Source organism: Ranitomeya variabilis, chromosome 1 (assembly GCF_051348905.1).
Source record: "Ranitomeya variabilis isolate aRanVar5 chromosome 1, aRanVar5.hap1, whole genome shotgun sequence".
Taxonomy (NCBI): domain Eukaryota; kingdom Metazoa; phylum Chordata; class Amphibia; order Anura; family Dendrobatidae; genus Ranitomeya; species Ranitomeya variabilis.
In genome coordinates, this window is record NC_135232.1 from 826,774,068 (window position 1) to 826,798,417 (window position 24,350).

At 44.9% G+C, this 24,350-nt stretch overlaps 1 protein-coding gene across 4 annotated transcripts in view; it reads right to left on the reverse strand.

Moving 5' to 3' along the window:
• Positions 1-926: 926 nt before the first annotated feature.
• The window catches only part of CHRNB3 (cholinergic receptor nicotinic beta 3 subunit), a 187,016-nt gene continuing 163,592 nt past the window's right edge, over positions 927-24,350 (reverse strand). For all 4 annotated transcript variants that reach the window (XM_077275400.1, XM_077275419.1, XM_077275391.1 and 1 more), the window contains 3 exons: positions 23,628-23,737; positions 8,115-8,997; positions 927-1,243 (listed from right to left, as the gene is read on the reverse strand). In XM_077275400.1, coding sequence (XP_077131515.1) covers positions 1,106-1,243; positions 8,115-8,997; positions 23,628-23,737 — 1,131 coding nt within the window. In that variant the 3' untranslated portion in view covers positions 927-1,105. The remainder of the gene's footprint in view (positions 1,244-8,114; positions 8,998-23,627; positions 23,738-24,350) is intronic.

Below are 24,350 nucleotides of genomic sequence, written 5' to 3' on the forward strand. Positions count from 1 at the left end.
TGGGATTTCATCAACCAAGGTATCATTGTAATCAGTATAACGGCACCGACCTGACACTGTAGGTTACTGTGCACAATCCTGCTGACAGGTTCGCTTTAAGATTAGGACTACACAGCGACTTCTACTGCAACTCCTGTCGTACAGCTGTAGTTTGCTCTGTGTCATTGCTACCCCAAGGGTACAGCTACTGGATCAAGCTGGTCACAAACTCCGATGCAGTTGGACCTTTTGTCATTTGATTGTCTGGGTAGAAATGCGACCAACCACTGGAGCACTGCTGTTTGAATAGTGCTGACATCTTAGTCCAGCGTTTCTCAACTCCGGTCTTCAAGACCCACCAACAGGTCAAGTTTTCAGGATCTCTTAGTATTTCACAGGTGATAATTTCATCATCTGCTCCAGCGTTATCTCCATCACCTATGACAATCCTGAAAACATGACCTTTTGGTGGGTCTTGAGGACAGGAGTTGAGAAACACTTTAGACTTAGCCTATGCACATAGCCATCTGCTGGAGTGATAAACCAAAGTCTCTAATTTCAAGGATTCTGTTCCTCTCACTTTGGCGATAACTGGGACTTCAACAAACAGAAGGCATCAAACAAAATGTATGATTTTGTGTAGCTAAAAAAAAAAATAATAATTTACAATCTGACATTTATGACCCTCCAAAATGCCTCAGATTGGAAGTAGGTGATTGAAAATGTGATCATTTGCAGATCTTGGCCAACCCTGCTACTTCCTCAGTTTGTATAACCTTACATCTTGTCCTTCTTGGAGTTATAATTTCAATGTTGAGGAGTGTATGTGTCTTTCTATCTACACACGTATATTTTACCATTTTCCTATATAATAAATATAGCCCATGTAGAAAACACTTGAAAACAACCATTAAATGCCCAGATAGATGAGGTTAGGAGAGCCTGCCTGTAGTTCATAACACTGAGACATACATTTATTTGACAGTGGTTATCTGAAGACAATAGAACTGGCGGAGTATAACATAACACGTTGATTGCTACAAAGTGAGGCTGACGTGACAAGGCTACAGCTGTCAGCAGTGATCGGCCTGGAATAGTCTGACGTATACGAGACGATGTGAGAAGACTAGACCTTGTAGCTATTCAGCCACATCTGTAGTGCAGGGGTGAAAATTAAAACAGAGCCTGTGATGGACACAGAGAGGAAGAGCCAGAGAAAGATTCGATCAAGAACCTGAGCCACAAATTTCCAGTCCTGTACAACCTAAGAGAAAGGAAATGTAAATTAATAAGATCTCTGATCAATTGTAAGAAGACAAAAGCAGAATGAGCAAATACCTTGCAGTAAATAAATAGCAAAAGTGCATGAAAATATCAGTCTACTTGGTTAACAACATGATTTTGATCAAAAAACGTCAAAGCCATCCCACTGCGCCAAGGTGACCCAATTCGTTTATATAGCTCCCTACTGCTGGCTGTCCATTTGTCGGAGTCTCTGTTCTGCTTGACCCTTATTCACATCATTTGACATAGGATAAGGTTTTAATACCAGAAGATATGACTGTCTGGAATAGGGTCACCTTGATGCAGTGTGATGGCTTTTACATTTTTCTATATCAAAATCACGTTGTCTAAGTACCCTATGTTGTTTTTATGCACTATATATATATATATATATATATATATATATATATATATATATATATATATATATATATATATATATATATATATATATATATTTTACTGCGGGGTATTTGCTCATTCTGTTTTTATCCTAGGTTTTCTCTGTTTAGCGACAAGTGTGAACATGCGCCTTCACGTTGCATGCATATCAACTTATATCCCAGCTCAGCTGTTTGGGTTTTCATTTGTAAAAAGCTTTGAAGTCTATGAACATCCTGACAACCTTTTTCATCACTCCAAAGGATCTTCTTTAGTATCACTTTGAATAGTCTTCATTATAAATGTTTTACCTTTTTTCGTCTACGGCTACTATGCAGAGCTATGTGTTTCCATGATAGCAGACCATAAACAAACATTGCGTAGTATGTTCAGGAAGTCATGTCCTCATTTCCTGCTAATGTACCATATTTTTTTGTTAGAAAGGAGCTGAGGATTAATAAAAGCAACACTGGACTATCGTTTTGGTGGTCTGTTACCATGGTGACACATAGCAAAGCTGTAGACAAAAAAAGTAAATAAAAAAAATTGTTGTAATGAGAACATAGACTTTAATTAGATCTTTTTCTGAGATGGATTGAGATGCCCTGAATATCACAGGCAGTATAAATGATGTATGGGCAAGATGGCAACATGGGAAAACCAGACACGAAATGCATTATGTAATCTGTCTGGATTCTGTGAAATATCTGACGTATGTTAACCCTTAACCATGAAAGCGCTATTCCCATCCCATAAACTGGTGCTATATCAACAGAGTAAGCCATAACTTTATACAGTTATACATGTTGAAAAAGACAAAGGTCATCCTTTCTCCACCACTAATTCATTCTCTATCGCTAGATTATTTATAACTCGCGTATCATTTCTTGTGAGAAATCATCCAGCCCTTTTTAAACGCTGTTATAGTGTCTGCCATTACTACCTCTTGTGGTAGGGCATTCCACAGTCTGACTGCTCTAACTGTAAAGAATCCTTTCCTGTTTAGCTGCCGGAATCGCCTTTTTTCCACCCGTAATGAGTGCCCCATAGTCCTCAGTACAGTCCTTGGAAGGAATAAGTCATGCACCAGCCCTTTGTAATGACCACACATATATTTATGCATGTAAATGAGATCTCTGAGGAGTCTTTTCTAAGTTAAACAAGCCCAAGTTTTCTGACCTCTCATCATAGGAGAGGCCTTCTATGCCAAGTAGAAGTCTAGTTGCCCACCATTGACCTGACTCTAACTTATGATCAGGGACGCTCCGGTCTCTAGAACCGTCAATGATCCTGACAATGAAGAGACCTAAAGCTGATTCAGCAATGTGAACCCTTTACTCTTTTTCCCTGTACTGTGGTGTTTTCAGCCATGAGTAGATTCCAGGGATGTCGTTTGGGATGGAAGACTGTGGTGCCGATTTAACATCTGCAGGTTTTTTTACTCACTTTTCGATCATTGACTTGTGGTAGTCACTGACGTTTTTGCACCAAATTATTCAAAATGGTGATTCATGGTTCACACATTTAATCACCATTGTTCACACGTATAAAATAACTTAAAAAAAGGGAAAATTTTAAATAAAAATAATGTAAATACAAAACAAGCTAAAAAACCCAAAAATTAAACAAAAAAAGGAGCAAGTGTGAGGCTGGAGTCACACACAACGTATAAAAATACGGTCCGTTTTTTAAGGACCAAATACACAGAAATGTTCCCTGAACAGTGATCCGTATGTCATCCGGTGGCAAGGTGTGGGTGTGTATTTTCGTGCTGTATACGCACTTCTACGTGTCAGTCCCGTAGAAGTGCTTATACAGCACGAAACGGCCGTCGTCTACACCTGCTCACACAAGCTCCGTTAATCACTCTCCGGGCCATGGATTTTTAAATGAAGATCTAATAAAGTAAGGAATTTTTAACACATCGGTAAGTGCCTTCCTTTTTCTTCTCATTTACACAAGTGGACTAATATGTTATTTTTCAAAGAACACCCGAGATCATGAAGTATAGCATGCAACCGTAAGGTTAAAAGAAACACCTGATAATAAATAGCTTAGCAGCTTAATGGCTTTGGCGGTTCCGTCTTCTTTCTCCTTTTTTATACTGATATATATACATTTAATACAGCGCTAGATAGGAAAAGCCAGCAATTGAATTACCGGCTTTTCTGCTATCTCCTTATCAAACCCGACAGGATATGAGACATGGTTTACATACAGTAAACCATCTCATATCCCTTCTTTTATTACATATTCCTCACTACTAATGTTAGAAGTGTCTGTGTGTAAAATTTGGGAGCTCTAGGTGTTAAAATAAAGGGTTAAATCATGGAAAAAAACTGGCGTGGGCTCCCGCGCAATTTTCTCCACCAGAGTGGTAAAGCCACTGACTGAGGGCAGATATTAATAGCCTGGAGAGGGTCCATGGTTATTGGCACCCCCTGGCTACAAACATCGGCCCCCAGCCACCCCAGAAAAGGCACATCTGGAAGATGCGCCTATTCTGGCACTTGGCCACTCTCTTACCACTCCTGAGTAGCGGTGGGATATGGGGTAATAAGGGTTAATGTCACCTTGCTTTTGTAAGGTGACATTAAGCCTGGTTAATAATGGAGAGGCCCCCATAGACTTTCATTTGGCGGATTTTTGCGCAATACGCTGACAAACGTAGCATGCTGCGATTTTCTCAGCCCGTAAAACACTGCCGAGAAATATATGGCAGATAGGAGCTGCCCCATAGAGAAATATTGGTCCGAGTGCAATGCGTTGTTTTTGCTCCCCTCATATGTCCGTATTTCTCTCTAGTGTGACCCCGGCCTAATAATGAATCGGCCATGTGAATACCAGAGGTCAGACCACCACAAATCATAAAGTCATGGCATATCCTAGCGATGTGCTGTTACTTTGAGTCAAAAAAACATTTTCTTAAACTTTGGCCCGTATTCATCTTTTTTTTTCCAAGTCACTTTTCTTTTTTGTCTTGTGGCATTCGTTGACTTTTTTTGTGCCAGATTTTTCAAAATGGTGAGCATGGTTCAGAAATTTTGCACAAAATTAAAAGATGCTATTTATTTTTGCCTGAACGTTTTTAGCGCAAAAAAGTGGCATGTTCCACAGAAATGTTGCAAAATTTTCGTAAAAATTTTGGGCGTACATACATTTTCTCCAGGTGTAAGGCTGGAGTGTATTTGTGAAAAATGTTGAATTTTTTTTTAAAAGTCTTAATAAATCACCTGAAAATTCTGGAAACCCTGAACCCCTCTTACAAAGGTCTACCTAAAAAAAGAGCAAACACATTTAAAATAGATAAAAAAAAAAAATAAAAAAAAATTATTTATTTAGATGTATTTATTTAGATTATTATTATTATTATTATTATTAGATTTATTTAGATTAAAAAAAACAAAAACAAGAATTATGCGCAAATGGAAAAAAGACAGAGAAAACAAACTAGACAAAAAGGCACAAATGCAATAATGAATCGGGCCCTTCATCTATCTTATTTACTTATTCTGTATAACCTGTGCACACATCTTTTCGTATAGCTTGCACTGATAGGATAGTAAAGCATTTTGACATGTTCTACCAGAAGGGGGCACTGTTGTACAGAAAACGTGGTTTATGGATTTATTTTGTTTTTGTTTTTTTAAGAAATAAATGGGCTTTCTTAGGTAACGTTCACATTTGCGTTGTTGGGCGCAGCGTCGTCGACGGATACCGACGCATGCGTCATGCGCCCTTATCTTTAACATGGGGGGGCGCATGGACATGCGCCCGTATGCGTTGTCAAGCATTTTGTGACGCATGCGTCATTTGGGCCGACGCTACATGATGTAGTTTTTTGAGCGTCAAATTTCATGTAAACGTCGGACGCATGCGTCACAAAACGCGTTGTGCATGCGTTTTGCGTTGCGTTGCCGACTCTGCGCCCAACAACGCAAACGTGAACGTAGCCTTACCAGGTGAGCTATAAGCAAACTTTCTTTTCATGTTATATATATGCACACTCATAATTGTCACTGAATTCACCGTGTACTCCAAAGCTTTTTATATAGAGAGAAAAAAAAGTTGTGATTCTCATAGACCTTTAAAGGGGTTGTCCAGATTTAGGATTGTGAAGTCTGCAGTCACACAGCGAAAGCAAATTTTTCATTTTAGACCAGACAACCCCTTTAATGAACCAGGTGCGTCTGATATCAAGTGCTGGGAGCTGGCGTTCATTTTTGGAGAAGTTATGCCACTTTAGTGGGGTAACTTATGATGAATTTGCCAGGCAGGTGTTACCACGCCCCATTCCGCACCTTCTACCCCATATTGCCATAGCTGGCCAAGACTGGCGTGTAACTGCAAGAAGTCGCAGTAGTTTTGCAGAATTGTCGAGTTGCGCAAAAATATTGCGACTTAAGCTGTTTATTCCATATTTCTCAATGAATTGCCGACCTTTGTGTTTCCATTCTCTGTTCAAGAGCACTGCTTACTATCGGTGAACAGAAAAATGGTGGGCCCAAGCCCAGTGCACATGCCGAGATCTGCTGGCCGGTACCCGGCAACAATAGGGAATTTTTCCTATTGGTACCCCATAGGGGTGGAGCCGCATATTCATCACTGTAATGAGCGGTACCACGTGACCGCTCACACAGGACAGGCTGCCGGCGCTGAGAGGAGGCATCGCGGGAGCTGGGTATTTCTCTGCAAGCGGGGGGTGGGACGCGGGAGGTGACCCCAAACTTTATTTTTAACAAAAAAACCTTGATCTTTCATCCCTTCTCTCCTGCAAGTGCTGCTTTCAGCCGAGCAGGACAGAAGGGATGAATGCCGGCTTCAGCACCACACGCTGGGGACAGCGCTTACTGTAGCGCTGGGGACAGCGCTTACTGTAGCGCTGGGGACAGCGCTTACTGTAGCGCTGGGGACAGCGCTTACTGTAGCGCTGTCTCTCCTGTACGGTCCGTGTGGTCCTCGGGCGGCACACGGCTGCCGCATGTCTGCCACACTGATGTGCCACGTGAGCACACGGACACGGATAACTCCGGTACCGGAATTATCTGGACGTGTGAGACTGGCCTTAAGACAGGAGAGAGGGGACTTGCACTCAGCTTCAAGCGGCAGGGACCTAATCAACTAAATAACACAAGTAGGAAAGGCTTACAGACCTTACTTGGGAGAGGTATCTCCTATTGCCTCCAAGCCGGCCGGACCACAGCTACCCTGCACATGGTACCCTGGACTGAGGACTACTACTACCATCAGTAAACCAGGTAAAGACTGCAAACCTGTGTCCTCGTACTTTGCTATACCATCCATCACACCATCAGTGCCCTACACTTGGGAAGCCCTGGGGACCCCGCTTCACCTGTGGGAAGCATCACCATCTTGCTGCATACCATCACCCCAGAGGACCCCTTTAAGCAGCGTCGGTCCCCACCGACCGAACACCACAGGTGGCGTCACCAACAATAGACATTACAAATCCCTTTAAAGACCTATATACTACGTGGCCAGTGTTAGATACTATGTGGGCTGTGTTTTGTACTGCGTGGGCTGTGCTATATATTACGTGGGCAGTGTTATATACTGCGTGGCCTGCGTTATATACTACGTGGCCAGTGTTATATACTGCGTCGCAGCTATATACTGCGTGGGCTGTGTTATATACTGTTTGGGCTGTTATATACTGCGTGGCCACTGTTATATGTTGCGTGGCCTGTATTAATGCATCAGGTATGAATATAGCAGCCACATAGTATACAGCACAGGGCACGTACTGTTTGCTATATACTACATGCCTCCTATATATACCACGTGGCCTGTGCTATATACTATGTGGCTGCTACATACATACATACATACATATTCTTGAATACCCGATGCGTTAGAATCGGGCCACTATCGAGTTGTATAATAAGAGGCAATCAAAACATTGTATCTAACCCGAAATGGTATCAGTAACAAAGTCAGCTCAGGGCATAAAAATGAGCCCTCACCCAGCCCCATATCCTTAAAAATGAAGACGTTATGGGTCTGAAAAAATGACAAAAGCAAACAAAAATTTTAAAGCAAATTTCCAAATAAAAAAAAACTAATATGTTAGATATCTGCATACTTGTACTGATCTGGAGAATTATATTTCCAGGTCATTTTTACCATATTGTGAACAATTTTACTATATCGTGAATACGGTAAATAAAAAAAAAATTATGAAATTGCACTTCTTTTGGAATTTCAACACAATTGGATTTTTTTTTCCTGTTTTCTAGTACACTATATGGTAGAATGCATGGTGACATTAAAAAGTACATCTCTCCCCACAGAATAACAAGCCCTACATAGCTATGGGAATGGAAAGCGGGGAGGGAAAAACATAACAGAAAATGGCCATGTCATGAAGGGGTTAAGGTCCAAGTCAGTCTCACACCACGTATGTTTGTTTTTTTTTACACTAATTAAAGTCCACCTCACTGTACACTTACCTGTCTGATGAAATGTTCCTTTTTGACATGAGTTGAAATGTATTTAATAGAATCGGATGCCTTTTCCAGGAAAGCAATTAGGATCCTTTCTCCATCACTTGCTTGGATGTGTTTTCTTTTGCCGGATATTTTAGCTTTGGCCACTGGGGCAGTACTTTCTGATTCCAAAAAGGAGAAACGATCAACATGCCCCTTCATACATAACAGTCTTGGAAGCTTCTGCAAGAAAAGTCCTTTTACCCATGGGGCCATTGGATGATAGGTCGCAGAGGAGCGGTGGTGGACATTAATAACAAAGACAGTTACAATTATAGACAATGTCACAAAGATCATGATAAATAAGAGATATTCTCCTATCAAGGGAATGACCTTAGAGGAGGAAGGAATTATCTCTTCAATAACAAGAAGAAAAACCGTAAGGGACACTAGGACAGAGGTGGAAAGGGACAATTTTTCTCCCTCATCGGAAGGAAGGTAGAACACAAGGACAGTTAGGAAAGACAGTCCCAAACAAGGGACGATCAGGAACAATGTATAAAATAGTGGCAACCGCCTCAGTACGAAAGAATATGTGATGTATGGATACGAGTACAGCCCGTCTTTCCTCATCCCTTTCAGACCAGTGGCATTTAAAATATCCCACTCTCCATTATCAAAGAAGTCCTTTCTGTCCACATTTGCATCTAGAAGAATCAGATCGACCATGTTCCCATCATAGGTCCACGATCCAAATTTCATTGAGCAGTTCTGGCGATCAAATGGGAAAAAAGTGACATCCATGGTGCAGGAACTTTTATAGCTTGCAGGTGGAGTCCATGTTACTGTCCCATCATATTTTATTATTGCTTTTGTCATCAGAGAGCCCTCAAAACGTCCATCTGCACTGAAAAGAGTCAAAACAGTAAATGAACCATATATGGTGTAATGCAGAGGCCTCCAAAGAGAAAGTACAAAATACTGTACTATAGAATCAAGTACAAATAATCTACTATATAATTGTCTAAGGGTCACTTCCGTCTTTCTGTCCTTCTGTCTGTCACGGATATTCATTGGTCGCGGCCTCTGTCTGTCATGGAATCCAAGTCGCTGATTGGTCGTGGCAAAACGCCCACGACCAATCGGCGATGCGCACAGTCCGGAAGAAAATGGCCTCTCCTTACTCCCCGCACTGACTGCCCGGCGCCCGCATACACCCCTCCGGTCACCGCTCACACAGGGTTAATGACGGCGGTAACGGACACCGTTATGCCGCGGGTAACGCACTCCGTTACCGCTGCTATTAACCCTGTGTGACCAAGTTTTTTACTATTGACGCAGCCTATGCAGCGTCAATAGTAAAAACATCTAATGTCAAAAATAATAAAAAAAATAAAAAATGATTATATACTCACCTACGCCGCCTTTCCCGCTCCTCGCGATGCAAGCGGAACGTTCCGGTGGCAAGGATGGTCTGGCAGAATGACCTGCCATGACGTCACGGTCATGTGACCGCGACACGGTCACGTGACCGCTACGTCATCACACCCTGGGACCGGAAGCTGCCGCCTGCAGCCCACACAGGCGACAGAGCTACAACGCGCCTGCGGAAGGTGAGTATATGTTTATTTTTTATTTTTTTAACCTGTGTCATACGTGGCTGGGCAATATACTACATAGCTGGGCAATATACTACATAGCTGGGCAATATACTATGTGGCTCTGTGCTGTATACTACGTCACTGGGCAATATACTACGTCGCTGGGCAATATACTACGTAACTGGCCAATATACTACGTGGCTCTGTGCTGTATACTACGTCACTGTGCAATATACAATGTAACTGGGCAATATACTACGTAACTGGGCAATATACTACGTGGCTGGGCAATATACTACATGGGCTGTGCAATATACTATGTGGCTCTATGCTGTATACTACGTCACTGGGCAATATACTACGTGGCTGGGCAATATACTTCGTCACTGGGCAATATACTACGTCACTGGGCAATATACAATGTAACTGGGCAATATACTACGTCACTGGGCAATATACTACGTCACTGGGCAATATACTATGTGGCTGGGCAATATACTACGTGGACATGCATATTCTAGAATACCCGATGCGTTAGAATCGGGCCACCATCTAGTCTGACATAAAAGAGGTTGCCGCAAGGTGTAGCCTCAGGAGCTCACCGCTCTCTGCCTCCAGGCTTCCTGCTTCATCGGGGTCGGGACGCTCCTGAGGATTGACAGTTCAGACCAGCGCCATAGTTGCAAACTGAGTGCTTTCCCAATCTGCTATAAAATTTAGCTTTATCTCGGCAGCACGTCAGAAGCGCGTGACCACTAATCCTGCAATCCATCCAGCTTCAGAGAGCAACATTCAGGCTTTAATGCATCAAGCCTGGTAGCACTGCATACTCCTTTTCTAGGTTACCAGCCACTCTGAGACTGCAGGGTGGTCGGTAACCCAGACAATTAGCTGTGTACTATAAAATTGAAAATCCCTCCGTTCTTGAGAATGAAGAACATTTTTAAGAAGGGGTACATTGCAGTGGTGCTTGTTTTTACAAGCACTTTGTAATTTTACACATTTCTGAACTTAAGACAGCTGCTTTTATTTCATACCTATCACTCCAGGCACTTTTTCATCTTGCTGCCATATGTATGCACATGAGAAATATTACAATTTATATGATTTCAAACCTGCAATTTTCATCACTTTTTCCCTATGTAGGCTCTATCTCCTATGTTCTCATAGTGGTGACTTTAGAATTGAGCCCTCATACTCAGGGGTGAAACGATTGCGGTCGTAATAGCAACCAACCGGTCCCATGCGGATGGGGGGCCCACCGCCACCAACAAACTTCAACTGGATGTGTGTTCTCTGACGCACATTCAGCTGAAGTGTATTCCAGGGCAGAGACCCGTCAGGCAGGGGAACTTGAGCAGCAATACACACTGACGACTAATCAGGGGTCAGCAGCTGACGTCGACGTGCACGTGACTGGGGGCGCACTGAATTCAGCTGCCAGCTTCAGAAGAGGACACAGAGGGGGAGTTGATGGAAGGTGAGTATAATTGTTTATTTTTTTCTATGTAACAGAAGAGAAGAGCATTCATGTCCATCATAAAAATATATATTTTATTAAGTAAAAGGTGTTGAAAATATTAAAAACAAATAATTAAAAACTCAGAAATGGTGCTGAAAATGGAGGAACACAGGAGATAATGCTGTATAATGTAAATAATAACATCAATTTCTGGTATTACAGTACTGAAAATACAAAAAGAGAAAGGCAATATGAAAAAGATAGTGATCACCAAATAAAGAAAAATTATTTGACTGCACAAACCAAACTATAAAGTATTAAATACAATTAAAAGGCATAATGAGATATGCCAATATACAGGACCCCAACATTGTAATATTTTAGGCCAAATCCTAAATCTGTAAGATAATGGGTCGGGAAATAATAAGTCCATAGAGCTGCCTGTGCATAAGATAGAAAAAATACTTTACGGTCTAAAAAAGCACTTTTACGTCCTAGAGATGTAGGCCAAAATCGGCCTAAACCATGTATGCAAGCACAGGAAAAATATATTGTATATTAGACATACAGGATGCAAATGAAATGCAATAAACAGAGAATGCATCAAAAATGTACAGCCATGTAGGACACAGGCTAAATACAATTAGCATAATAACAAATACAGTGCATGTGCAAAAAATTCAAATGCATACAATATGATATATATCTAATAATAACCTGTGATGTAACCTGCCTGTCTTGACCTATGCTGTTGGCACAATAGTGGAGAGAAAGAGAAAGGACACAAGGATTAAAAATGACCCATACCAATGAACAGATAAGGATACAGCAATCTCCACGCGTACCGCTGCTCAAGGAGGCAGCTTCATCAGGGGAGCTGTGAATGAATGGTCTGTCCAGTCATATATATATATACTAGATGTTTCCAGCCAGCTAACGCTCGGTATGCTCATTGCTATCTAATTAACGCTGCTGGTGATTAAACTAAAGTAAATAATGACAACATTCAATAGTGCTTACGCAGGTGGTAAATTAACTTAAAATGAAGTTAATAACAATAGTGTGGTGATGTGTTGGGGGCGGGATTATGTGTGGTAATGGAGGGGGTGGGATTATGTGTGGTAATGGGGTGGGGGGGCGGGATTATGTGTGGTAATGGGGTGGGGGGGCGGGATTATGTGTGGTAATGGGGTGGGGGGGCGGGATTATGTGTGGTAATGGGGTGGGGGGTGGGATTATGTGTGGTAATGGGGTGGGGGCAGGATTATGTGTAGTAATGTGGTGGGGGGCGGGATTATGTGTGGTGATGGGGTGGGGGGGCGGGATTATGTGTGGTGATGTGGGGGGGCGGGATTATGTGTGGTGATGTGGGGGGGCGGGATTATGTGTGGTGATGGGGTGGGGGCGGGATTATGTGTGGTGATGTGGGGGGGCGGGATTATGTGTGGTGATGGGGTGGGGGCGGGATTATGTGTGGTGATGGGGTGGGGGGCGGGATTATGTGTGGTAATGGGGTGGGGGGGCGGGATTATGTGTGGTAATGGGGTGGGGGCAGGATTATGTGTAGTAATGTGGTGGGGGGCGGGATTATGTGTGGTAATGGGGTGGGGGCGGGATTGTGTGGTGATGTGGGGGGGCGGGATTATGTGTGGTGATGGGGTGGGGGCGGGATTATGTGTGGTGATGGGGTGGGGGGCGGGATTATGTGTGGTGATGGGGTGGGGGGGCGGGATTATGTGTGGTGATGGGGTGGGGGGGCGGGATTATGTGTGGTGATGGGGTGGGGGGGCGGGATTATGTGTGGTGATGGGGTGGGGGGGCGGGATTATGTGTGGTGATGGGGTGGGGGGCGGGATTATGTGTGGTGATGGGGTGGGGGGCGGGATTATGTGTGGTGATGGGGTGGGGGGCGGGATTATGTGTGGTGATGGGGTGTGGGGCGGGATTATGTGTGGTGATGGGGTGGGGGGCGGGATTATGTGTGGTGATGGGGTGGGGGGCGGGATTATGTGTGGTGATGGGGTGGGGGATTATGTGTGGTGATGGGGTGGGGGGGGCGGGATTATGTGTGGTGATGTTTTGGGGGGGCGGGATTATGTGTGGTGATGTGGTGGGCGGGCGGGAATATGTGTGGTGATGTGGGGGGGCGGGATTATGTGTGGTAATGTGATGGGGGCCTGAATTATGTGTGGTGATGTGGTGGGGGCGGGATTATGTGTGGTAATGTGGTGGGGGGGCTGGATTATGCGTGGTAATGTGGTGGGGTGGCGGGATTATGCGTGGTAATGTGGTGGGGAGCAGGATTATCTGTGGTAATGTGGTGGGGGCGGGATTAATGTGTGGTAATGTGGGGGAAGGATTATGTGTGGTAATGTGGTGGGGGGCAGGATTATGTGTGGTAATGTGGTGGGGGCGGGATTATGTGTGGTAATTGGGTGAGGGGGCAGGATTATGTGTGGTAATGGGGTGGGGGGGCAGGATTATGTGTGGTGATGTGTTAGGAGGATATTATGTGTGGTGATGTGGGGGGCGGGATTATGTGTGGTGATGTCGTGGGGGGTGGGATTATGTGTGGTGATGTGGTGGGACGGCGGGATTATGTGTGGTAATGTGGGGGTAAGGATTATGTGGTGATGTGGTGGGGGGCGGGATTATGTGTGGTGATGGGGTGGGGGTGGGATTATGTGTGGTAATGTGGTGGGGGCAGAATTATGTGTGGTAATGTGGTGGGGGGCAGGATTATGTGTGGTAATAGGGTGGGGGGGCGGGATTATGTGTGGTAATAGGGTGGGGGGGCGGGATTATGTGTGGTGATGTGTTGGGGGGATATTATGTGTGGTGATGTGGTGGGGGGGCGGGATTATGTGTGGTGATGGGTGGGCGGGATTATGTGTGGTGATGGGTGGGCGGGATTATGTGTGGTAATGTGGTGGGGGGGCCTGGATTATGTGTGGTAATGTGGTGGGGGCGGGATTATCTGTGGTAATGTGGTGGGGGGCGGGATTATGTGAGGTAATATGGTGGGGGGCGGGATTATGTGTGGTAATGTGGGGGGTGGGATTATGTGTGGTAATGTGGGGGGGCGGGATTATGTGGGGGGCGGGATTATGTGTGGTAATGTGGGGGGCGGGATCATGTGTGGTGATGGGGTGGAGGGGCGGAATTATGTGTGGTGATGTGGTGGAGGGGCGGGATTATGTGTGGTGATGTGGTGGGGGGCGGGATTATGTGTGGTGATGGGGTGGGGGGCGGGATTATGTGTGGTGATGGGGTGGGGGGCGGGATTATGTGTGGTGATGGGGTGGGGGGCAGGATTATGTGTGGTGATGGGGTGGGGGCGGGATTATGTGTGGTGATGGGGTGGGGGAGCGGGATTATGTGTGGTGATGTGTTGGGGGCGGGATTATGTGTGGTGATGTGTTGAAGGGGCAGGATTATGTGTGGTGATGTGGTGGGGGGGCGGGATTATTTGTGGTGATGTGGTGGGGGGCGGGATTGTGTGTGGTGATGTGGTGCGGATTGTGTGTGGTAATGTAGTGGGGGCGGGATTGTGTGTGGTAATGGGGAGGGGGCAGGATTGTGTGGTGATGTGGTGGTGGGTGGAGCTACTGTGCAGGGGGCAGGATTAGTGAGTAATCACAATGCCTCTTATATATATAGATATATCTAGATGTAGCAATTACCGGAATTGGTGACAGCCGTACGGAGGCACTCCGTGGGGATCAAGGACACGCCAGAGCAGTGTGCAGCCGCTCACCGGGAACAGAGGAAGCAGAAACGCTGTGGAACGCAACCTGAGTTCTGGATATGGTCGCCATGGTAAGCGCAGACGCATAAAGAGTCTGTCGAGAAGTTTGTATGATCCGGTTAGTGCTTTTTGCACTATGTGACATGTAGATCCCTTGGCTGTTTAAAAGGGCGGTGCCCTCTTTTTTTTGGACTTCAATATTACAATACCAGGACAATTCATATAATGGGAGATATGCAGCTATGGTGTTGCAGTATGAGAAGAGTGCATCTAGTCATGCTAACCTATAAATCCTGCAGTTAAACCTAATAGATACAGTATGATCCACTTGCGTTATACTGTAATCAATTTGTGATAGCAAAGATTTAACATATACCTGCCACCGGATGTCAGATTGTAGTGAAGGGGTGAATTAGCACTGTATCTCTCCACCCCGACGCGCTTTTCGCCCAGCTTCTTTGGTTTAGAGAGACGAGGTGCTAATTTACCCCATCACTACAATCTGACATCCCTAAACAATTTCCACGCGTACCGCTGCTCAAGGAGGCAGCTTTATCAGGGGAGCTGTGAATGAATGGTCTGTCCAGTTATATATATATATATATATATATATATATATATATATATATATATATATATATATATATATATATATATATATATATATATATATATATATATATATATATACTAGATGTTTCCAGCCAGCTAACGCTCGGCACGCTCATTGCTATCTAATTAACGCTGCTGGTGATTAAACTAAAGTAAATAATTACAACATTCAATAGTGCTTACGCAGGTGTAAATTAACTTAAAATGAAGTTAATAACAATAGTGTGGTGATGTGTTGGGGGCGGGATTATGTGTGGTAATGGAGGGGGTGGGATTATGTGTGGTAATGGGGTGGGGGGGCGGGATTATGTGTGGTAATGGGGTGGGGGGGCGGGATTATGTGTGGTAATGGGGTGGGGGGGTGGGATTATGTGTGGTAATGGGGTGGGGGGGTGGGATTATGTGTGGTAATGGGGTGGGGGCAGGATTATGTGTAGTAATGTGGTGGGGGGCGGGATTATGTGTGGTGATGTGGTGGGGGGGCGGGATTATGTGTGGTGATGGGGTGGGGGGTGGGATTATGTGTGGTGATGGGGTGGGGGATTATGTGTGGTGATGGGGTGGGGGGGCGGGATTATGTGTGGTGATGTTTTGGGGGGGCGGGATTATGTGTGGTGATGTGGTGGGCGGGCGGAATTATGTGTTGTGATGTGGTGGGTGGGCGGGAATATGTGTGGTGATGTGGGGGGGCGGGATTATGTGTGGTAATGTGATGGGGGCCTGAATTATGTGTGGTGATGTGGTGGGGGCGGGATTATGTGTGGTAATGTGGTGGAGGGGCTGGATTATGCGTGGTAATGTGGTGGGGTGGCGGGATTATGCGTGGTAATGTGGTGGGGAGCAGCATTATCTGTGGTAATGTGGTGGGGGCGGGATTATGTGTGGTAATGTGGTGGGGGAAGGATTATGTGTGGTAATGTGGTGGGGGGCAGGATTATGTGTGGTAATGTGGTGGGGGCGGGATTATGTGTGGTAATTGGGTGAGGGGGCAGGATTATGTGTGGTAATGGGGTGGGGGGGCAGGATTATGTGTGGTGATGTGTTAGGAGGATATTATGTGTGGTGATGTGGGGGGTGGGATTATGTGTGGTGATGTGTTGGGGGCACGGGATTATGTGTGGTGATGTGGTGGGGGGGCGGGATTATGTCTGGTGATGTGTGGTGATGTGGTGGGACGGCGGGATTATGTGTGGTAATGTGGGGGTAAGGATTATGTGGTGATGTGGTGGGGGGCGGGATTATGTGTGGTGATGGGGTGGGGGTGGGATTATGTGTGGTAATGTGGTGGGGGCAGAATTATGTGTGGTAATGTGGTGGGGGGCAGGATTATGTGTGGTGATGTGTTGGGGGGATATTATGTGTGGTGATGTGGTGGGGGGGCGGGATTATGTGTGGTGATGGGTGGGCGGGATTATGTGTGGTGATGTGGTGGGAGGGCGGGATTATGTGTGGTGATGTGGTGGGAGGGCGGGATTATGTGTGGTAATGTGGTGCGGGGACGGGATTATGTGTGGTAATGTGGTGGGGGGCCTGGATTATGTGTGGTAATGTGGTGGGGGGCGGGATTATCTGTGGTAATGTGGTGGGGGGTGGGATTATGTGAGGTAATATGGTGGGGGGCGGGATTATGTGTGGTAATGTGGTGGGGGGCGGGATTTGGTGGGGGGCGGGATTATGTGTGGTAATGTGGGGGGCGGGATCATGTGTGGTGATGGAGTGGAGGGGCGGAATTATGTGTGGTGATGTGGTGGAGGGGCAGGATTATGTGTGGTGATGTGGTGGGGGGTGGGATTATGTGTGGTGATGGGGTGGGGGGCGGGATTATGTGTGGTGATGGGGTGGGGGGCGGGATTATGTGTGGTGATGGGGTGGCGGGCGGGATTATGTGTGGTGATGGGGTGGGGGGCGGGATTATGTGTGGTGATGGGGTGGGGGGCAGGATTATGTGTGGTGATGGGGTGGGGGAGCGGGATTATGTGTGGTGATGTGTTGGGGGCGGGACTGTGTGGTGATGTGTTGGGGCGGGATTATGTGTGGTGATGTGTTGGGGCGGGATTATGTGTGGTGATGTGTTGGGGGCGGGATTATGTGTGGTTATGTGTTGAAGGGGCAGGATTATGTGTGGTGATGTGGTGGGGGGGCGGGATTATTTGTGGTGATGTGGTGGGGGGCGGGATTTGTGGGGGGCGGGATTGTGTGTGGTGATGTGGTGCGGATTGTGTGTGGTAATGTGGTGGGGGCGGGATTGTGTGGTAATTGGGTGGAGGGCAGGATTATGTGTGGTGATGTGGTGGTGGGTGGAGCTACTGTGCAGGGGGCAGGATTAGTGAGTAATCATGATGCCTCTTATATATATAGATATATCTAGATGTAGCAATTACCGGAATTGGTGACAGCCGTACGGAGGCACTCCGTGGGGATCAAGGACACGCCAGAGCAGTGTGCAGCCGCTCACCGGGAACAGAGGAAGCAGAAACGCTGTGGAACGCAACCTGAGTTCTGGATATGGTCGCCATGGTAAGCGCAGACGCATAAAGAGTCTGTCGAGAAGTTTGTATGATCCGGTTAGTGCTTTTTGCACTATGTGACATGTAGATCCCTTGGCTGTTTAAAAGGGCGGTGCCCTCTTTTTTTTGGACTTCAGTATTACAATACCAGGACAATTCATATAATGGGAGATATGCAGCTATGGTGTTGCAGTATGAGAAGAGTGCATCTAGTCATGCTAACCTATAAATCCTGCAGTTAAACCTAATAGATACAGTATGATCCACTTGCGTTATACTGTAATCAATTTGTGATAGCAAAGATTTAACATATACCTGCCACCGGATGTCAGATTGTAGTGAAGGGGTGAATTAGCACTGTATCTCTCCACCCCGACGCGCTTTTCACCCAGCTTCTTTGGTTTGGAGAGACGAGGTGCTAATTTACCCCATCACTACAATCTGACATCCCTAAATTTTCAGCACCTTTTTTGAGTTTTTAATTATTTGTTTTATATTACTTAATTAAATATATTTTTTTTTTAGTATGGATATGTATATTCACTTCTCTGATGTTACTGGGCAACACCTGCTCAGGGCTTGGTTATAGTACATAGATATTGAAGTGGTTTCCTCATGATTTTTTTGTGATAAAGATTTTTTTCTATGCATTAAAGAATAGTGGCAGAATAGTGGACATAACACCATTTATCCCCCATCCTAGTATAGATATATCTATACTAGGATGGGGGATATACCGTATATCAGGATGGGGGATATAAATACCAAGATGGAGCCCAGGATAAGTGACATATACAGGTACTTCTCACAAAATTAGAATATCATCAAAAAGTTAATTTATTTCAGTTCTTCAATATAAAAAGTGAAACTCATATATTATATAGAGTCATTACAAACAGAGTGATTTATTTCAAGTGTTTATTTCTGTTAATGTTGATGATTATGGCTTACAGCCAATGAAAACCCAAAAGTCATTATCTCAGTAAATTAGAATACTTTATAACCCCAGCTTGAAAAATGACTTTAAAATCCGAAATGTTGGCCTACTGAAATGTATGTTCAGTAAATGCTCCCAATACTTGGTCGGGGCTCCTTTTGCATCAAGTACTGCATCAATGCGGCGTGGCATGGAGGCAATCAGCCTGTGGCACTTCTGAGGTTGTGTGGTGGCTCTTGAAGCAATGACTCCCATCAGCAGTCCACTCCTTGTGAATCTCCCCCAAAATTTTTAATGGCCCTTTCTTAACAATCCTTTCAAGGTTGTGGTTATCCCAGTTGCTTGTGCACCTTTTTCTACCACACTTTTTCATTGGCTGTAAGTCATAATCATCAACATTAACAGAAATAAACACTTGAAATAGGTCACTCTGTTTGTAATGACTATATAATATGAGTTTCACTTTTTGTATTGAAGAACTGAAATAAATTAACTTTTTGATGATATTATAATTTAGTGGGAAGCACCTGGATGGAGGCCATAGATACATTTATACCAGGGTAGGACTAGGATTAGGAACATACACTCACCGGCCACTTTATTAGGTACACCATGCTAGTAACGGGTTGGACCCCCTTTTGCCTTCAGAACTGCCTCAATTCTTCGTGGCATAGATTCAACAAGGTGCTGGAAGCATTCCTCAGAGATTTTGGTCCATATTGACATGATGGCATCACACAGTTGCCGCAGATTTGTCGGCTGCACATCCCAAAGATGCTCCATACAAGGCAGGATGGATCCATGCTTTCATGTTGTTTACGCCAAATTCTGACCCTACCATCCGAATGTCGCAGCAGAAATCGAGACTCATCAGACCAAGCAACGTTTTTCCAATCTTCTACTGTCCAATTTCGATGAGCTTGTACAAATTGTAGCCTCAGTTTCCTGTTCTTAGCTGAAAGGAGTGGTACCCGGTGTGGTCTTCTGCTGCTGTAGCCCATCTGCCTCAAAGTTCGACGCACTGTGCGTTCAGAGATGCTCTTAGGCCTACCTTGGTTGTAACAGGTGGCGATTTGAGTCACTGTTGCCTTTCTATCAGCTCGAACCAGTCTGCCCATTCTCCTCTGACCTCTGGCATCAACAAGGCATTTCCGCCCACAGAACTGCCGCTCACTGGATTTTTTTTCTTTTTCGGACCATTCTCTGTAAACCCTAGAGATGGTTGTGCGTGAAAATCCCAGTAGATCAGCAGTTTCTGAAATACTCAGACCAGCCCTTCTGGCACCAACAACCATGCCACGTTCAAAGGCACTCAAATCACCTTTCTTCCCCATACTGATGCTTGGTTTGAACTGCAGGAGATTGTCTTGACCATGTCTACATGCCTAAATGCACTGAGTTGCCGCCATGTGATTGGCTGATTAGAAATTAAGTGTTAACAAGAAGTTGGACAGGTGTACCTAATAAAGTGGCCGGTGAGTGTATATACCAGGATGAAAGACACAGTCATGACCGAAAGTGTTGGCACCCTTGAAATTGTTCCAGAAAATGAAGTATTTCTCCCAAAAATTATTGCAATTACACATGATTTGCTATGCACCTGTTTATCTCATTTGTGTGTATGGGAAAAACACAAAAAAATTAGAAGAAAGGCAAATTGGACATAATTTCACACAAAACCCCCAAAATGGTCTGGACAAAATTTAGTTGCACACCCTTTGGAATAAATAACTGCAATCAATCGCTTCCTATAACCACCAACAAGCTTCTTATAAGTCTCAACTGTAATTTTGGGTCACTCTTCTTTTGTAAACTTCTCCAGGTCTCTCATATTTGAAAGGTACCGTATATACTCGAGTATAAGCCGAGATTTTCAGCCCAAATTTTTGGGCTGAAAGTGCCCCTCTCGGCTTATACTCGAGTCATGATCGGTGGTGGGGTCGGCGGGTGAGGACTGTCATATACTCACCTAGTTCCGGCGTTCCTGGCGCTCCCCCTGCCCGTCCCACGGTCTCCGGGTGCCGCAGCCTCTTCCCCTGAGCGGTCACGTGGGACCGCTCATTAGAGAAATGAATAGGCTGCTCCACCTCCCATAGGGGTGGAGCCGCATAATTCATTCCTCTAATGACGGTGCCGGTGACCGCTGATAGAGGAAGAGGCTGCGGCACCCGGAGACCAGCTGTCCGGGGGAAGGAGCGGGACGCCGGGAGCAGGTAAGTATGTCATATTCACCTGTCCTCGTTCCACACGCCGGGCGCCGCTCCATCTTCCCGGCGTCTCTCCGCACTGACTGTGCAGGTCAGAGGGCGCGATGACGCATATAGTGTGCGCGGCGCCCTCTGCCTGAACAGTCAGTGCAGAGAGACGCCGGGACGGGACGCTGAGGAGCTGCAAGCAAGACAGGTGAGTATGTGTTTTTTTTTTTATTGCAGCAGCAGCAGCAATGGCACAGATTTATGTGGAGTATCTATGGGGCAACGGTGCAGAGCACTATATGGCACAGCTATCTATGGGGCAACGGTGCAGAGCACTATATGGCACAGCTATGGGGCAACGGTGCAGAGCACTATATGGCACAGCTATGGGGCAACGGTGCAGAGCACTATATGGCACAGCTATGGGGCAACGGTGCAGAGCACTATATGGCACAGCTATGGGGCAACGGTGCAGAGCACTATATGGCACAGCTATGGGGCAACGGTGCAGAGCACTATATGGCACAGCTATGGGGCAACGGTGCAGAGCACTATATGGCACAGCTATGGGGCAACGGTGCAGAGCACTATATGGCACAGTTATGGGGCAACGGTGCAGAGCACTATATGGCACAGCTATGGGGCAACGGTGCAGAGCGCTATATGGCACAGCTATGGGGCAACGGTGCAGAGCACTATATGGCACAGCTATGGGGCAACGGTGCAGAGCATTATATATATGGCACTGCTATGGGGCAACGGTGCAGAGCATTATATATATGGCACAGCTATCTATGGGGCAACGGTGCAGAGCATTATTTATGGCACAGCTTTATGTGGAGCATCTATGGGGCCATAATGAACGGTATGGAGTATCTATTTTTAATTTTGAAATTCACCGGTACCTGCTGCATTTTCCACCCTAGGCTTATACTCGAGTCAATAAGTTTTCCCAGTTTTTTGTGGCAAAATTAGGGGGGTCGGCTTATACTCGGGTCGGCTTATACTCGAGTATATACGGTACCTACACCCCACAGCAATTTTAAGATCTCTCAACAGGTGTTTAATGGGATTTAGATCCAGACTTGTTGCTGGCCTCTTCAGAACTCTCCAGAATTTTGTTTCCATCCATTTCTGGGTGCTTGTTAAAGTATGTTTAGGGTGAATGTCCTCCTCAAAAACCCATGACATAGGACACAAACCCAGCTTTCTGACTCTGGACACTACATTGCAACCCAAAATACTTTGGTAATCTTTAGATTTCATGATGCCTTGCACACAGTGAAGGCACCCAGTGCCAGAGGCAGCAAAACCACCCTAAAACATATTTTAACCTACACCATGTTTGACTGTAGGTACTGTGTTCTTTTCTTTATAGGCCTCATTCTGTTTTCGGTAAACAGTAGTATGACGTGCTTTACTAAATATCTCTATCTTGGTTTCATCTGTCCACAAGATGCTTTCAAGAAGGAGTTTGGATTACTAGCATACATATTGGCAAACTGCAGTCTAGCTTTTTATGTCTTTGTAACTTTATTCGGGCTGCTTATCCACCATCCAGACTGTCCTACATTGCAGCCTTTCATCAATTTTTTTCTGATGTCCATGTCCAAAGGAGATTAGCTACAATGCCATGGGTTGAAAACCTCTTAATTATGTTACACATGAGGACAAAGGAACATCAAGATCTCTGTAGATTGACTTGTAACCTTAAGATTGGTGATATTTTTCAAAAATGTTGGTTCTCAAGTCCTCAGACTGTTCTCTTCTCCTCTTTCTGTTCTCCATGTTTACTGTGGCAACGTCTCCCCTTTCTATCTGGTCTCAGGTGTGATTTTCATATTATCCCACCTGTTACTTGCCACAGATGAGTTTGAATGAGCATCACATGTTTGAAGCAAAGTTTTTTTTCAAAGGTGCCAACAATTTTGTCTGGCTCATTTATGGGGTTTTGTGTGAAATTATGTGCAATTTGCTTTTTTTTCTCTGTTTTCGTATTGTTCCAATACTCACAAAGGAAATAATCATGTGTACAACAAAACTTGTAATTGCAATAATTTTCTGGGAGAAATACTTCATTTTCTGGAATAATTTCAAGGGTGCCAACACTATTGCTGTATATATACCAGGATGGGGCCAGGGTAATGGACATACATGCCAGGATGCAGGACATATATAAATACCAGGATTGGGGGGGGGGGGCGGTCTAAATCTTGCACCGAGGCCCCTCAGACTCTAGTTACGCCAATGCTCATACTGATCCTTTTCACTGTCCCCATAGGTATATCTCATAAGTATACATTATATCCCTGTACTTCATAGTAATTACCAGTTCTGCTACGATGAGAGAGACAAAGATTCTTAGTTGGAAATGCATGACATTAATAAAATCATGCGATATTGAGCCATTTCTCTTGCTTTGTTTACCCTTGGTACACTGAATATGACACATGATTTGATGAATATTCTTCTTACTTTTCAAACAGGACAATATCAGGAAGCCACAACGATTCCGAAGGTACTCGGATGTAATTAATTCCCCCATAGTCTTTGGGATTCCACTGCAATTTTAAATCCATCCATTCCTATGGCAAAGACAGAAGTAATAATTGTGAGCAACACAATGCAAAATAGTGATGTCATCCTTGATACAACTTTTGAATGAGCAGAATATGCTTCTAATGATATGTATGTAAACTAAAACTAAAATCACTAGTTGCTTCTTTAATGTAATCTGCAGAGGGTGTCTGATATCCCGAGACTGCTTGGTAGATCTAGTAGTCTGTATCAGTTCCATGTTTATGTAGTTTTACTTTTTTAGTCTTTAAAGGGGTAATCCAGTTCTCAAAAATTCATGCCATATCCTTAAAGGGGTTTTCCACTTTTAGAAAACTGAACCCAATATGACCAGATAGTAGTAATAAATGGATATTGTATTCACCCTGCCCTGTTCCAGTGCCAGATCCTTACTACCATTCCTGTGTCTGTTTTGGCTGCAGCGGTGATGTCACAACTTCAGTCCACATCACCGCTGCAGCCAGTCACTGAGCCAACCCCTTATCTTAGCGTCCAATGACGGGCATAGCCCGTCATGGCCAGGTGTCATTTCCTGCACCAGGATGGGCTATGCACATCATGCATTTAAACTGTAACTACTAGTGATGAGCGAGTATACTCATTGCTCCGTATGTTTGTGAG